Source organism: Manacus candei, unplaced genomic scaffold (genome assembly GCF_025592945.1).
Source record: "Manacus candei isolate 608988 ecotype Guabito, Panama unplaced genomic scaffold, ASM2559294v1 h1tg000005l, whole genome shotgun sequence".
In the NCBI taxonomy this organism is placed as follows: domain Eukaryota; kingdom Metazoa; phylum Chordata; class Aves; order Passeriformes; family Pipridae; genus Manacus; species Manacus candei.
In genome coordinates, this window is record NW_026138053.1 from 14,175,147 (window position 1) to 14,192,939 (window position 17,793).

Sequence of the window (17,793 nt, forward strand, 5' to 3'; positions counted from 1 at the left end):
TTCATAAGAGTTTTATAAAATCTTAATTTGTGAAGTGGTCACTTTATAATGTTTTGTAACTTAAAATATTTAACTTCTTGAGTAGAGTTGGGTTCTTTTTTCTTCTGCAGTATTGCTCATGCAGGAAAGAAGGACATTATGCAGAATTTAACCTGTCATTTAAGTTTATCCATAATTCAGATTCATTTGATAAACCCTCGTGGGCTTTAATGGAGTAAAGAAGAACTGCTGTGATCAGTGTTAAGTTATATAATCACCCACATTTTCTCACTTGGATTACTGTGGACTTGAAAGTAATTAATTGCTTTCCATAATAGAATACAACATTTCTATCCATAAATGCGGTGGGGCTTTTTTGATGCCAAGGGTTTCATTTTTTTTTCCCCCTGAACAAGACCTGATTCCTGCTTTTCCATACTCTGAATGCTGTCATGGTATATATTTCCTTATACCAGATTGCAGAAGTGTTAAGAATTCAGAGAGCAGAATACGAGATTGAGTTTTTCATCTCCCACTTACTGACTTGAAAGTTTAGACTGGCTGGGCAACCTGGAGAATTGGGAAAATAGTCTTGAGCCAGTGCTCAAAAATGCAAATAAGATCACTTAGGTAACTGCTGACTAAAATTGTGGTCAGATAAAAGTGTGGAAATAATGATGTACAGTTGAGTCAAAAAAGAATAAAATGATCATAGAGTAATTAATGCAAAGTATCATGATTTGAAATAAAATGTTTTATTAAGTAGATTTTCAAGATATTGCATATGTAATTAATTGAGATAGGTTTCTTAAACTTGTAAGTCAATGTACTTCTGTGTTTAATGTGATTCTTAAAACTTTCAACTGTGTTACCTGGAGGTCAGTGAAATGGGAGACTAATCAACAGTTTGATGTTGATGCAATAAACTAGTTTACTTAATGTAAAGGATTAATATAGTAAAACAGAAGGATTTTTTACAGAATGTGATACCACAATCCTAGCTTTAAATGCAAGTAGAATTGCTTTCCAAAGTTATGAAAACTGAGTACATTAACCCTTTAAAAATCTCTGTCTGGTTTAATGCCTTTTGTTTGAACCTCCCACACTAGTCCAGTGTCTGGACTAGTTACTGGTAGCTTTAGGAAGACTAAAGGTTTGGTATTTATGCTTAGCATTCCGTCCATGCCTACCCCTTTGAAGAGATCTCAGTGTTTTTCTTTTTGTTGGTTCTTGAGACTTGTTTGGGGAAAACACAAGTATCTGTAAGAGGGGGAGAGTAAATCTTGAGTTTAACCTGGGAGAGTCTGTTTTGTCTTTGTTGCAGATTTGGTTCAGCTTGGCTCCTTGCTTTGATGCTTCAGCTGCTATTATTGTAAAGCTTCCTGGTATCTGCAAATGACTTTAGAACTGTGAACCTGAAGTATTTGTAACATTGATCTGTGGTTCCAGTAAATAACCTGGAAGTAAAATTCAGGGAAGCGACATTTGTTTTGGAATAGTCTGTATCGACCTGCCACAAACTCCTTGTCAAGTGTCAGATTTGTTTCTTTTTAATGCAGGGAGTTTGGACTACATTCCATCTTTTGAGTGGGCAGTTTCTACTTTGGGCCACCATCCGTTAGCTGACCTTAATCAGTTTAATAATAGTCAGCTGCAGTTTTAATAAACTTTTTTACAAAAATTGTCTGCTCAGCTGCTAAGAGGTGTGGGGAGTTACTGGACAAACAGCAATATATATTTGCCTGGAAATATTGTAGAGAACATACTTCATTATCAAGGTGTAGATCACCAGATATGGTAGGATGTGCTCCTTTTTTTTTTAATTGCCTTTTGTTCATCTCTAGTTAATGCAGTTTTCACATTTCTTGTAATGGAGCTAGCCACATTAATACACTGATATATTTATTTTGAAATTACAGACTTAAATTTTATTGCAACTATTTGGGCTATTTTCTCATCTGTACAGTATTGCCTGATTTTTGCTCTTTTTTTTTCCCCATTGAAGACATCACTTGTCTTATATCTCAGTGCATTAATTTGATTTTCCTTTGTAGCAGTCTGTATGAAAAGAAAGCTTTTTGCTTAATTGAGGCCCAGAGCTCAAACATGTATGCTTCTGGAGAGAAGTTGAGGGGACCATGAGTAAATTTGTGACTCACCTCTAGAAGCCTTTAGAAAAGGCCATTCCCTTCTGCTTATTCATTGATGTTACCTTTATCTTCTGGTCATTAGTCTCAGTGGCTTTACAGAGCAGTATAAGGTGATTTTTGTGACTGTGGACTTTCATTCACTGGTTTATTGTTTATAGATAATTTGACAAATTGTGAAGCTATGGGATAATTCTACAAAGCTGTCTTTGCACAGAGCATACTGTTTCTAGAATCAGATGAAGATGAATTGAGGGGGAAAAAAAGAGGTTTTGTCTCTTGATCAGTGGTGAAATACTTCTAGTAAAGCATGATAGCATGTCAAATGTTACTTTTTTCCACTCCAGTTTCATAGTAGTAGCAGAGGATGAACTTTCACCAGTAGACTTCTTTTTTGTTTGAACAAAATATTTGGAAAGCCACCCTCTCTGGTTGCATGTTTGGAAACATAAGTAATGTGGTGTTCACTAATGCTAATGAAACCTTAGCAGCAAATGAGAGCTTTGTGGACTAAAGAGCCTAAGTAGGACAGCAAAGGCTTTGTTCTGCTGTGTGCTGAAGGAAGTCAGTTCTTCTTAATGGTATTAAATGTTGACTTCATGCCAGAAGCACCTTTTAGAAACTTCTTTTGGATGCTAGGTTAATTTTGTAGGAGTAATTACAAAAATGAGTGGAATATAAAAAAGAAATTCTTCTTGAGATTGATGATATATTTTTATGCATATTTGCAACTGTGTTTTGACACTGCAGCATGGTAACTGTCTCCTTCTTCACACACTCAAACAAACCATGTACAACTTTTCTAAAAACAGTAGCAGGAATGTCACTTTATTTGACAAAAGATTATAGTGGAAGTGTCCAGTTGGCGTAAAGTAAGACATAAGAACAATACATTAAAATCTTGTCTTTAGTCCCTTTCCTGTCTCTTGGCTGTTTATGTGGTTCTCTGGTCAAACAGATTAGGGAAGGTGTTTGTGATTTTGGTGGAGAGTGTGATACAGAGGCTGGAGCAGAGGCTGGTGGTGGAACAAGATGGATATTTTTGGTTGGCAGTACTTGCATTACCATGGGACTGAAGTGTTCAAGGCACTAATGGCAGTGGTTGTTAGTCTGTGGTGTAGGATACAAAGACCTGCAAGGCAAGATTTGAGAGCAACCTTAATCCTGTTCTTTTCATTTGTGTTCTTGTTGGTTTTATGTAGTTGTGTTGATGTGGTATCTCTTTAAGTGAATGTCTGTTTCTTGAGTCTTAAGCCCTTCAGCATTTTATGGCATTTTTTGATTTAACTTTAGATCATCCTACTGCATGTTGAAATTGACCTTTAATTGCTAATGCTAAAGGTTGACATCATTCATTAGGTTCAGGCAAATTACTGAATCTGCAAAATATAGCCTCTGATAAACACCCCTTGCAGTTTTTTGTGTAAGTTAAATAAACTTTGAGCCTTATTGCTTTTCTTTTTCTACTTTTTATTTTTTAAATTTACTGTGAAGTGTATTTGGATTCAGCATATATAGGATACAAACTTTGATGTTACAGTTACTTGTCTTTTTTGATTACTAAATAACTATTAAAAGAATTCATTATAAATGCTGTTGTAAGCTGAAAGTCCTTGATTTTTGCACTGTGTTAGATTTTTTTAGTATAAAATGTGAATATTCATTAGACTAAAATGTCTGCTGGGCTGTATTTTGTACCTTTATTCACTCCTGCCTAATTCTTAATCCCTATATTTCCACTTTTTTTTTTAATTTCAATTTGTCCTAATTTGTGTATCCTCCACCTGTTGATCAGTACAGAATACAGTGAAGGATTGGTTTCCAAGATGTTTAATGTATTAAAAATACCCCAACTTTTTTTTTTGGAAGTGTTAATTTATTTTTTAAACTCTTTTTCTCTGTGTTTTGTGCCCTTGCTTTACTATAACTTTCTTAATGGCTAAGGACAGGTTCACTTTCTTTGGAATCTCCTTCTGGAGCTGATCATGAACTGTGTATATAGTTTTGATTTAATAAATGTTTTTGATGTGCAGGTTACGCCTAATTTAGTCATGCAGCTATAATTTCTATTATATTTCTTTCAGTGGGTAATCATGAAAATAGTTTTTAGTATCCAATGAAATTATAACTTCCTGCATTTTAAAACTGCCAAATCTCTGTTTACCTAATACTGGTCTATGGTTATGTGTGTTGTCTTGGTGGAAAAGATCTACTTTTGAAATAAAGGATTTTGAGAGGGAAAAAAAAAGACATTTGCATTGTGAAAGTGATCAAAGACTGCTTACAGCTTAAAATGCAAGTATTTAGAGCTGTTTTTACAAAAAGAGGTAGATCTGTACTTGCGTGTACAACCTGGTATATGTATGGAGACACATGACTGATTTATAACTTGGATAACATCTGTCCAAGTAGCAAGCATTCCCTCACAGCACAGCTCATAAGTAAATTATGTGTAATTTTTGGTGCTGCTGTGATTCTTAACTAATTCTGGGTATTTTTGTTTCCTTTTGTTTTTAAAGGATCAGTTCGATAACTTGGACAAGCATACGCAGTGGGGCATTGACTTCTTGGAGAAATATGCAAAATTTGTGAAAGAAAGGATAGAAATTGAGCAAAACTATGCAAAACAACTGAGGTAAGGTTTTTTCTTTTCAAAAGGATCTTAACAATTACTTAAAATCATGGTATCAGATGATGGGCAAGGATGTAATGTCGTGCTTAATGACTGTTTTTCATTTACAGAGTGAATTAGATCACTAGTTGTTTTCATGACAGACCAGTCCAACACAGAAAATTATTTTTGGGTGTGCACTTGCTTGCTTGTTTTTGCCTTCTCTCCCACTCTTTCCTCCTACCCTTCAGATCTTTGAACTAAAAGGGTATAAGACTTAAAATTAAAGATTCAGAACAAGGAAAACCATGGTAATATTTTTTTCACTGACTCTCAGTGTGTTTGTTGTAAAGTGCATTATCCTTATCTGCATTTGTGTGTGTGTGATATCACTCAACAATATTCAAGTCTCTGCTGCTAATTAATTTCTCATGTTGAATTGGCAAGAGGTACGCTACATTGTGTTAAGAAATCTGATTGAAATGATTGAGTAGTACTTGAGAAAGCAGCAGATCTTCCTGTCCTTAATGTGTGCTGTGCCCTTTCCATAGCTTTTCCCTTTGGGTGAGACTGTAACCCAGCCACCCTTTGTCTTACCTCTGCAGTTAACTTTGTATTGCTGCCAAGTGAAACATCTTTTAGGTCCAGTAGGAATTTCCCTTCAGGGATCATACAAGGAGAGTAGCAGCAGTGAAATGGCAGAGAAGCACATTCTTCAGAATAAAGTAGGATTGATTTTTACCGTAAGGTGCACTCAGTGCTTGAAGAACAAAATTTAAGCTTAAGGTGCTCCTGTGAACTTGGTCTTCACCATAATCTTTGCTTTCACTGTAAGCTTTGCTGTCTTGAATTCCTGTGGGGATTCAGCTGAAGCTGCTGCCTAGCCCTTGTCAGACTGAAACTGATAGCAGCTTCTCTCCTGTGGTTTCTTCCATCATCTCATCATTGGCAAACTAGATTGTCACCAGATAGAGAGTTGAGAAATCCTTCCTCATAAATACAGTAATGAGGTTCACAGCTGAGGGTATGGATGTTCATGAGGCTGGTTGTAATCTTTTTGATTTCTTTATCAGTTTCTTTTGATCCAGTTGTGTATAGTCACTTAACATAATAATCCATTACCTTACTGAAGGAATATTTTTCTTAAGAGGAAGGAAATAAATACCACATTTCCAAAGTTGGTGTAGAAGAAGTTCAGGAGGTAAAGAAAATTTGGAAGCGTACACAGCACAGTTAACAACCCAGTTTTGATTTGTTTTCAGTTGTCTGTTTAAAAATAGAAACATTTTATTTGCACAGATCTATTGACATCTTGTAATTAAATAGTATGAGCAAATGCCTTTTGCTTAATTGTATTTAAAGGTTTCTTCCACAGCTAGCAAGATGAAATACCTCATTATTACTTCAGGATTTGACTAAAAATGGGAAATTTTCTCTGTTCAGCATTTTACTCGGGGTAAAATTTTTGATTTTTCTTGAAGTGTCTTTCAAAAATGAAAGAGCTTTGTCGAGTACCCCTTCTGGCAGATGGCTGGACTGACTGTCTATGTGCAGTAAGTATGACAGTTTTGGGAAGCACAGGTCTTGCTGCACACACGTTGTACAGTGCATGCATGCACTTCCTGCCTGCTGCCAACGAGGGTCTGGACAGCACACAGGGTGACTGATTTTCTGCCAGTAGACCAGTTCATGAAGCTGCTCTTCCCTATATATTCTTTGGGGGAGACTTGATTGTTTCATAGTGAACGTCTTGTGATAGCAAGTTGATTTCAGCCATTGTTGCTCTTGAGGGTGTTCACCATTTTTGACCATGTAAAACAGTCGTGAGGCCCAGGGTAGGTTGAGATCAAGCAACATTTTTACCAGAAGGATTAGCCATTCTGCAGCTAGCTCCTGGGAAGTTCTGATGTGGGATGGACTGTGGTTCTGGTGAACTTTAATGCTGGCAGCAGATGGCCTGTGAGATAGATATTAATATCTCAGATGGAAATTTCTAGTAGATCACTGTTTTTTCCTTTTGTAATGAAATATAATCTGAAAAACTAAGTGTTGAGAATTCTTTTCATAGTGAACTTTATAACTGAATTTAATTATGCCCTTGTTTAGTAGATGTATAAACAGTATGGTGAGTGATCACCTCTTGGTAGTTCTATGGCTCTCTTAGTACTTGGGTGGGAGACCAAGAAAAAACAAGTTTAATCAGGAAGATAGTGCTAGTGATGTATGCTGGTGTTGTTTTCTGTCTCTTGGGTTCAGTGTGGACCGTGAACATTCTGTTGAGGTCATTGATGGAGCTTATTCTTATAGATTTAAATCCAATGATGAAAGCTTGAGTGAATTTTTCATAACAGTTTTCAGTCTGTGTCCTGGCAGAAATTCATATTCACTTTGCTTATACCCTTGCGTTTTGATAACTTTTTTTTTCTTTATACTGTCACAACTTAGTGATGAGGCTTTCCCAGGTGCAACAGCTGTTCCAAGTCTTCTAGGAGATGACAAGTGATGCATGTACAGCATAGGAGAAACTGTTTGAGTGAACTCACTATATTCTTACTGTATGCAGTTATTGCAGTTTATAATTGCTGAGTAATTCCAGAAGTGATAGCTGGTGAGAATCATGTCCAAATGCTGTTTTTAGTTTACAAGTAATTCCTTGCTATTCTTCTTTGATACTGAAAAGAGAAAAATTGAAATCTTCTGTCTAGAGGGCTTATCTTGTCTTTGCAATATACTTCGTTCTGCAAAAAGGCAACTTATTTAATTTTCTTTGAATTCTCCTTTAAGTTAGATCAAAGTTTTTTGTAGCATAGGTCTCAACTAATGTATTATATTACCCCAAGGATTGCAAAGGTTATTATAGGCTGTTATTGAGTTACAGGGATGTGAATCAGGACAAACATATTGCAGTGTACACTGTAGATTAACACATTTCATTTTAATGATATGATTGTTTACTTTGTTTATATTTTCTGATTGGAAAAATTTAGATTTAGTATGTACCAAATTACTGGGCTCTTGGCTGAAGTTTTAAATTAAATTCTCAGATGCTGTTTTTGATCAGCATTGTTTCTTAAAATGGGCGAGGCGAAGGTCTGCTTTGTTTACTTCCACATCATCACACACAAAACAGTTCTGAAGGTTCACTCCCTTTTTGTCCTGTCTGAAGCATTAAGACACTCGAGCAGACAGAGGAGCTCTTTCTGTGATGTTAGGCAGTAATACAAGTTATACCTGCACTTGTAGATGAAACTACCATGCAGAATAAAATTTCTGACTGTGGTCAACTTCTCCACTGTCAGTTTAAAGCAAATAGTGATGATTGTTCTTGAGCTGTTTGTTGTCCATTGAAATTGTACATTATGATCTCTGGAGGTGTCTACTTACTCTGAGAAAATTGTTTTTCATGTTCCTCCTGCATACTATTGTGTATAAGTGGTGTTTTTCAAAATATGGTATTAATATATGCATATGTCTAGTCAAATTGAGACATAGTTTCCACATTTTTGTATGCATGATCTTGGAAACATTATTTAAAATGGGTGTAAGCTGAAATGTAAAGCTGGGGATACAGATTATCATTGTGATAATTTCTCAAATCTCTCTTCCTTCGATTGGAGCTGAGAGTTTACACTGTTGCTTATCTAAATATGGTTGTGCCAGGTTTTTTTATAGTGATGTTTCTGCAAGCCTACACGTAGGAGTTCTCAATGGTTCCAAGAATATTCAGTTTTGTAAACTCGAATTCCAGGTTACAATTTTTTCAGATTCATTGCTTCAGTTAAAACTGCTTCTGATGCCATGTTACTAAATACAGTTGTCATTGTTTTCACTCAGTTCATGATACTGATACTTAACACCAAAGTCATCAGAACCATATTTAAACTTTTACTTTACATATAAATATGAAATGCCTTTAAGTACTCAGTGCAATTTTAGTAACTTGTGAAAGCAAAAAAAGTTTGTTCCCAAGCTCATTTGTTGTATAATATAGAAACTGTAGAGGTTTAGTGTAAGCAGATACCACAGCACCTGAACTGCTGCCTTAATAGAAATTGTATTGTTCCGATGATGCTGCTCCTGTTCTTTACATTCTCTATTAATTGATGGAAGAAAACAAAGTTTTGAGTTGATAAACACAATTTTTGCACACATCTGTTAAATTTTGTGTAGACATTTTATGTGCATGACTATAAGTAATTTTAAGTTAATAACTGGAGTGCTTTTTGAAACTTCTGCCTATGTGACTGAGATGGTACTTCTCTTAAAAATCAGGTTCCTGTCTCACTGGTGTTGACCTGAGACCAAGAAGAAGTGTTGATAAAACTACAGGGGCAACACAATTGCATGGGGTTAGTCTTGTATGAAATCTGCCTTCAGATGACTGTAAGAGACAGTGTGGTAGAACTTGTCTACATTGTACTTCCAAAGAGGATTAAAGTGTCATCAACTACACTTTTCTAAGGAAACATAGAGCAATTAATCTTGTAGATTTGATTCCGTTCTGATGGTACCCAATTACTTGTGCAGTTTTCTTATAAACTAGTTCAGATCCATATTTGGATTCTGAGGATTAGGCACGGATTTAGATAAAAATGTTAGAGAATGTTACGTTCCCTTAAAAGTGTCAATTGGCTCCTCTTTGAAATAGTGCTTCACTCTTCAGATCCACACTCACACTGGCTGCTTGTCAACCTATGCTCCTGCAAAGATTTAAATTGAATTTCTCTGTTTTTATTAAGTGTTGGTATTCACTTCCTGGAAAAGCCATTTATGCTTAATTGTTCAGATGAACACTGGCTTTTTCTTTGATCTTTAAATTCTGCATTTGCTTGTCTTTTCATATTTACTGCCTTTGATTATTGTATCTTGTGCTGTTATTGAACTTCAAATCCTGATCACACAGTGTCTCAAAACTGCATGTTCCTTTGATCCCAAGGTAGACAGAATTCACTATTGAAACTGTAGGAGAAAGGATTATATAATATTTTTCTCTCTAGGAATAGTAAACAATTGCATTAAAGAATGAAAGCAGAACAGAAATCATCATGCCAGTAAATAATCTATATTTGTGACCCTTCCCTCCTTTATTTGTGACCTTTCTCTCTCTTTAAACTATATGGATTTAGTAAGTCATTACTTTTCTCATTTTTACAACTCTGAAAACCTTCCTGTGAAAAGGCTCATGTGTGGTTGCTTAGCTACAGCACTGTATGTGTGTTATGCATTTCACTGTCTGAATAATAATAAGGTGAATTTTAGGAGTTTCCTATTCGTTAATAAGCACTGAGAAGCAAAGCAGAAATGTAAGGGAAAATGGAACACAGAAAAGTTACTTAGTGAATATTATTGGGGTTTTTTTCTATTACTCAGGTTTATGCATTTTCCTATCAAAATGTCTGCCTTCAATCACTACCAAGTAGAATGTTACAACAGGCAGTGGATTCTGGTGATAGCGAGAAGAGATTCTTGCTTGAACATCAGTAAGAAAGTTACTATAAAATGTGTAGACAATTTTTAAAAATTCAGTGTTTATTCTGTTTCTTAGTATATTTTGATATGAAGAGGATTTGTCTTATCGTAGGTGCTTTTTTGGTTGTAGTCTCAGAGGGTATGGAAGCAGACAGAGGGTCTGAGCTTGCTATTTCCACACCAACTCCCTGCTCGGATTTTGGTATATACTTCATGGCTGGACATAATCTCACTGTGTACTCTTGTATTGTAGAGATGACTTCCAGATACATGGATTTGAGAAACTGCACAAGGTTATTTTAGATGAAAGCAAAATTAGCACCCATGTTTTAATGGTAAGGTAGTTCATAGTTTGTAACAACTAAAGTTACACAGAGACAGTGGGATGAGGTACACAACATTACATGAAAGATTTTTTTCTCCTAGAATCTTCTCTTACTCCTCCTTTCCTCTTTTTTTCTGCATTTTATGATAAGCAGATTATTTCATATCAATGTTATCAGAAATTGGACTGTGATACTGTGTTAAGTGCTGGTCCTATGGATTGTCTTTTAGAGATTTGCTTGGTCTCTAAAAACATGATATTTGCAACACTGGTGGTAGGGCAAACTGTAAAATCTTTTTTTCTGAAGAGAGATGTTGCCTCTTCTGTTCTGGAAATGTCCTTTATTGAAGATTTGGAGATTCTGTGGTTAAAACTATCGACCTGAATCTGCATTTAAAGTTGAATTCCGACATGGAGTTTTGGGCTCATGGGTACAGCATACAGTGTGCACTGTCTGTATGTTACACAGTGATCATACATTTGCTTTGTTCTTGTCTGCAAGCTGCTTCTGCATGTGTGCAAATGATGTTAAATAAAGAACTCGTTATTTTATGTCTAATCACTGTGCAATAGAGATTTTAAAATATTTTCATATTGTTCTAGGTTGAAGTGACTTAGAACTTTGAAAATGCCATAGATTTCTGTCTTGTGTTATCTAAAGGACGCTTGTAAGATGACAGAGGGAATAGATTTGTTCCTAGAAGTCATTAAAAAGAAATAATTTATTCATGTAGTTTTCTATGTGCATGTCTTCTCAAAAGACACTCTAAAATAGTGTCTTGTTTTCGTTCTTCCTTAATAGGAATCTCGTTAAGAAGTACTGTCCTAAACGTTCACCAAAGGATGAGGAACCCAGGTAAAAATGTGCATTTCAAGTTCTATGTATAAACAAACAAGGACTGACAGTATGTGCTGTCCTTTTATGGATTTTTCTTTTTAAGATAAAGTATTGAATTGACTAAGACAACAAAAGAATTCTGCTTGGCTTCTTGTAGTTCTGCTGTGATTCTTAAGCATGAAACTTTTGTTTACACCTATTAGTATTTTAATGTAGTAAACATGGCAGGTTGTACTTGCTCCCTTCCAAATTGATCTTTAGGTAACTGAAATTTTGAAAGGAGAAGTTTAGCATGCTGTGTACAGTCTAGTATTTGGGGTTTTTTTTAAAGAAAAGCAATTATGTGTCCTTAGGCTTTGTTTTTTTCTTGGTTTAATAGTGTTTTCCAGTGCATTTTTATGGCAATACAAATGTAACTGTGCATCTATATTCTGAGACTCGAATGCACACAAAATGATCATGTTTCAGGCAAGAAGAGCTTTTAAAATGCTGACTTGCTTTGACTCTGGAGGCCAAATAAGTGAATGTCTAAGGGTGGAGGAACAATTCGTGCTAAGCAACTTTCTTTATCAGAGATGTGCTTGTTTTGTTGTCCATGGCCATAGCCATTTTTAAAATTTATTTAGAAAAGGACAATACTTTTTTTTCTTTAGTGATAAGTCTTAGGAAATAAAAAAAGTGGGCAAGTTTCAGGTTGCAGCCAGAACACGTGCTGTGCAGAGTGCCTGACAATTCATGGTAGGATTTCTTCTATCTCTTTTAACTATGTAAAGATCCTGGACCACAGGCTATAGGATTTCCAGTGCAAGGGTGGCATTTGAAATTTCCAAGAGCCAAGCCTATGGGGATAGCAGTGTTCCACAGTTATAAGAGAGAAAGATGTATATTTTAATGTGGTGCCTGTTTTGTTTTTCCTTTCTTCCCTTCCACACACACTTTCTACCCTTTGCCCCTCCTCTTCCCCCCTTTTTAGTGCCAGCCATAGTGGCACCTTACTTCCAGCCAAGAGGTGGGCAGGCAAACAGGCAGCTGTCTCCAGAGCTGATAGCAAACTTGTTCCTTAGAACATCCATCGGGATGCATATGAGTGGTATGATTGGCATGTTCCACCCTCAAGACTACCAAGCACTTCATCTCTGCAGCAAGTTCAGCCTCCGAGCCTAGGGACGTATGTATCCATTCCCAAGCTCAGGCCTCTCAGTTGGCAGCTTAGGAGATACCACTATACTACAGGGCTTTCCAGGTAGTATTCTTCTTCTTTCTTTTCCATCCACAAACCCCCATGTTCTTATAAAATGTGTTTGAAGAGACATTGCAACATATACAGTGCGTACTAGGCTTAACGTAGGCTTTCCCAGCTTGTATTTCTGCTATAACTCAATTAGCATTAAGATAAGGTTTGTTGTAAAATGTGTATGTTTTTTTTTTTAAAATTTAATCAGGAGTACAGACTATGCAAAAAGAAGTCCATGTAAAAAAAACTTTCTGACCTTTTGTGTGTGTATGTTTGTGTGTGTGTGCTTTCTGTCAGGTTTACTTCGTGTATTGCCTTTTTTAACATCCTGAATGAGTTGAATGACTACGCAGGACAACGAGAAGTAGTTGCAGAAGAAATGGGACACAGAGTGTATGGAGAATTGATGAGATATTCTCATGATCTAAAAACTGAGAGAAAAATGGTAATTTTTACATTTCTTATTTATCAATAGGATGTCAGAATGTATGTTTTTCAATGAATTGATGTATTAGTTTACCCAGTTTAATGAACATGGCAGTAAGTTTTGTAATACATTGTAATACATTTATAAAACACATTTAAAGTTATTCTATATGTTTATACACTGGTTTACTACAGTTATTAAACCTAAAAATTAATATATTGGGAGACAGTGCTTACTAGTAAGCTTCTTTTCGCCAGTGTAATTTTCGTCTGTGGTACTGTTTTTATGTGATTAGCAATGTCTTCCAAAGAGTACCAGTAACTTGTGGGAGATACTGCACATCATCAGCTATCAACTAGAGCAGGGACTAACTAATGGTAATAATGCTAAAAGATAGGCAAGTTAAACTTATGTGTGGTTTTTTTAGCATCTTCAGGAAGGGCGAAAGGCTCAGCAGTATCTGGACATGTGCTGGAAACAGATGGATAATGTGAGTTGGTGTTTGGGGTTTTATTACTGTTGAACTTAAATAATGTATAGTGTGTAAATGGAGGTGTTGTCAACTGTCTTGCTTAGATTTTAATGTTTAGCTGTAGTACTGAATGTCCAAGTAACTTAGTAACATCCAAAATACAGTTCAATGTAGTTATAGTTCCCTGGTTAGAACAATCTCCTGTAAACAGCTTCTGTGTGCATGTTTGAGGAAAGCCGTGGCTTTTATCCAGCATAATGAGCATAAAGGAATCTATTTTTAACATGGGTACAGACTTTGGTTGCTTCTCCTTGGGCTGCTAATAATGACAATGTATTTATATGAAGATGAAATCTTAAGTCAATATATTTGACTTGAGTTTGAGGCCTTGTTACATGAGGTTTATTCAAGCATACCACAGACAACTGTACTTCCAGGAAGTAGAATTTTAACAGAGAAATGCAGAAAGTGAATGTCTCTAGAACAGATGATAAGCCTCTTTTTCTTCAAAGAAATGCTTTTAAAGATAAGAAAATATAGAAATTCAGTCAAGTCTATTCAAGATGCATTCTGATATTCTGCTGGGTTTGTGTCTTAGAAATTTATTATACCTTTGATCCAGATTATTGTGAAGCAAGACTGGAGAGATGAATTTCTTATTTTGTTGTTGTGGTCCCAGATGAGCAGAGTCTTGCTTCATGTTCATGTCAGAGTTTAATTCATTGTCAGAGGATCAGAATAGAGGCAGATGTGAAAGTTATAGATGCTGTCACCCTTCAGCAAGAAATTCCCAGAGTTCAACTCAAACAATCAGTCGTATTTCCTTGAGTGCAAAGTCAATCTTTTACATGCACACAGCCCTGAAGGGACACACTAAGCTCTTTTGCCTGACTTTGCACTGAAGCAGGAGAGCAGTGCTCTCACAATCTCTGTTGCAGTTTGTCTCTAGAGATGCTGAATTCTCGAGCTGCAACCATTTTTCCTACAGCAGTTGTCTTGACAACAGCCAGATATATTGAACATCATGTACATTGAATACTGTTGTCTGTGCTACCTACAGCTGTGCCAGTTGATGTGAATGTTGATGATGATTGTAATGTATATACATCCTTCAGACTACCTTCAAAATAATTTAGTTGAATTTACTGCAGTAAAATTGATCACTGAAGAAGGAACTTGAAAATTTTGCTCATACAGGTTCAGGTTTAAGTTTCCTGTGCCATAACTTTTATTTAGGTTATTGAAGTCAGGCTAGAAAGTGGACTTATGTGATTATTATAAACTATGGCTCTTTGTAATGGATTATTGTGTATTTTGTACTTTGTAGCATAACTGCATTTTCCTTGCTGATACTTCAAGGAAATAAGTTTTAAATAGAAAAGTTGAAAATTTTTTAGATCTAGTTGTTGTGATAACAATGTGTTTATTTAAATATACTTAGTGAATTTAAGATACTTAGATGGAAGCTTTGATGTTTAGAATTCAGAATTAATATATGAAACTGAATGGGAAAAATGGCTGTTGAAGCAGTAGATTTGTGCCTTTTGTAGAGCAAAAAGAAATTTGAGAGAGAATGCAGAGAGGCAGAGAAGGCACAGCAAAGCTATGAACGACTGGACAATGATACTAATGCGACAAAGGCTGATGTTGAAAAGGTAAGGGCAGTGGCCTTTATTAAAAATAATATATTATTTGCATGTTTGTCATCACTACTGGAACAACATTAAAGGAGTGTATAAAATCGTGTATAAAATATGCCTGCTTATTATGTGCAAAATCAAAGTTATAGTGAAATGTAAGGCAGCATGGGAAGGGAGGATGCTTCATTAGTCTCGAGACGATGCTGCTTAGATAGAATCAGAATAGTTTGGCTTAGAAGGGATCTTGAAGACCCCCATCCAACCTGGCCTCGAACACTGCCAGGGATGGGGCATCCACAGCTTCTCTGGGCAACCTGTTCCAGTGCCTCACCACCCTCATAGTAAAGAATTTTTTCCTAATGTCTTATTTAAATGTGCCCTCTAGGAGTTTGAAGCCATCCCCCCATGTCTTATCACTAGGACCCTTGTAAAAAGTCCCTCTCCAGCTCTCTCATAGCCCCTTTAGGTACTGGAGGGGGCTCTAAGGTGTCCCCAGAGCCTTCTCCAGGCTGAACAATCCCAACTCTCTCAGCCTATCTTCATAGGAGGGATGCTCCAACCCTCTGTTCTTTTTTATGACCCTCTCTGGACCCTCCTCAGCAGGTCCCTGTCCTTCCTGTGCTGGGAGCTCTCCAGGTGGGGTCTCACCAGAGTAGAGGGGTAGAGTCACCTCCCTTGACCTGCTGGTCACGCTGCTTTTGATGCAGCCCAGAACACAGTTGGTTTTCTGGGCTGTGAGTGCTCATTGCAAGGATCCCCAGGTCCTTCTCCTCAGTGCTGCTCTCAATCCATTCTCTGCCCTGACCCAGGTGCAGGACCTTGTACTTGGCCTTGTTGAACTTTGTGACGGTCCCTCTGGATGGTTGTGATGACTGTCTTCCTTAAACAAGAACTCTTTCTGATGTTTGGTATCTTGCAGTATATATGTTCAGTCACTTCTGTGTTTTTTAGAATATGCATTTAAGCAGGGTGGCTAAGGGAGCTAAAATGATCATTGCTTTCTCTGTATGCAACAAGTGGGTTTGTAGTGTGTCAGTAGATGTGAAGTCTCACATTCTTTTTACTCCAGTTATAAGGATCTCGGGTTTGACGACTTGTGACTAATGTTTTTGCATAGTTGGTAAAATAAAATAATGCTGTGTGTCATTGAAAAGCACAAGACATGTTTAACCTGGTAACACTTTCCTGTTTAGGCCAAGCAACAATTAAACCTGCGCACACATATGGCTGATGAAAACAAAAATGAATATGCTGCACAACTACAGAACTTTAATGGGGAACAACACAAACACTACTACATTGTCATTCCTCAGATTTATAAGGTAAAATAATTAACAGATAAAGTATGTCTGATCTTCTAAATAAGAAGTAAATTTTAAGATTTTAAACTTTAGTTTTAGGATTTTAGTGGATAACTTTATCAAGAAATTAGCATGATCTTGATATAACCTGGTGTTTTATCATGAGACTTATTGCTTACCAAATTTATGCTTAGATTTGTAACAAAAACGCTCAGTTGCATTTTCTGTAAGATTTTATATTTTACAGATTCTTTATTTAAATATTGCTGAAGAGGTCTGACAAAATAAACATTTGAGACATGTAGGTGACAGCAAGCATGTGAAACAGTAATTCTAATGAGTTTTGGTCAGTAGTTGTCATGGTATTTGGGGGTGTGTGCAAATGCTTTGCCTCTGGCAGAGATGAAGGAAAGCACGTGGCGACTGTGGTTTAATGTATCTCATGCACAGATGTAAAGTGGGTGGATTGGAAGCAGAAGTGCCAGCCCTGGCCCTGGCCCCCAGCTGGTCATTGCTTCATCAATTACCAGCAATCCACAGACCTCTCTAAAACATAAAAAAAGTTAAAGATCAATAATTTGATTCTGAAATGGGGATTTCCTGTGATGCTTTATGTAATTATTAAGATATTTTTTAACAGTCTTTCAAAAACAGAGAGACTGCAAAACTAAAGTACTTTGGGGGGCATCAGGTGAGGAGAGTTTAAAAGTGTGTTGGCACGTACCTCTAGCCATGTGGGAGAATAGATGTGGGAAGTGATTCTGAGACAGGGAGTCAGGAAATGGCAAGTGAAGTACTGGCTTTATTTGAAGGTGTATTGACTTAAGTATGCTTGATGTTTTCCAGAAGCACAAGTCCGTTCATATTTTTTAAAAAAAAATTCTTAATAGAAGGTCTGGGATTCACAGGGGAAATTGCCTTGGCTTATTAAAGAATTTTCTAATATTTTAACTGTTAAGCAACACTGCAGTAGATCTGACATTAACACAGTGATGGAAGAATTGCAGTCAGCTCCCAGGAGAATCAGTTTGATCGTCTTTGTAGCTTGGACAAGAGTTTTTCTTTACTGCCTTTATTTCTCTAGGGTTAAAATCCATTATCCTTGTAAGACATTTCTTAGGTTTTTTGAACACTGCAGTAAGAGCAAAAAGGCCTAGTCCTACTTTCTCTTGGGACTACACTTTTATTATTTCCTTGCAAGTATTTGGTAACAGTCTGTGGGAAAACCTTGGGAAAGGGGTTTAGCATGACGAGGTCGTTGTTTTGGTTTTGAGAGATGAAATTGAATACTGGTAGAGACATTTGCCTTAGTGTAGTTGCAGGAAAGATCCAACTTCTTCCCCAGTTTTT

General features: G+C 36.5%; 1 protein-coding gene across 4 annotated transcripts in view; it reads left to right on the forward strand.

Annotated features, from left to right (window-relative positions):
- FNBP1L (formin binding protein 1 like) overlaps positions 1-17,793 on the forward strand; it is a 57,064-nt gene that overhangs the window by 23,542 nt on the left and 15,729 nt on the right. For 3 of the 4 annotated variants that reach the window (XM_051799161.1, XM_051799170.1, XM_051799140.1), the window contains exons 2-7: positions 4,646-4,761; positions 11,334-11,387; positions 12,901-13,048; positions 13,458-13,520; positions 15,053-15,157; positions 16,336-16,464. In XM_051799161.1, the coding sequence (XP_051655121.1) occupies positions 4,646-4,761; positions 11,334-11,387; positions 12,901-13,048; positions 13,458-13,520; positions 15,053-15,157; positions 16,336-16,464 (615 nt within the window). Of the gene's footprint in view, positions 1-4,645; positions 4,762-11,333; positions 11,388-12,342; positions 12,613-12,900; positions 13,049-13,457; positions 13,521-15,052; positions 15,158-16,335; positions 16,465-17,793 lie in introns of those variants that run through there. The other variant, XM_051799150.1, reaches the window with a different exon arrangement.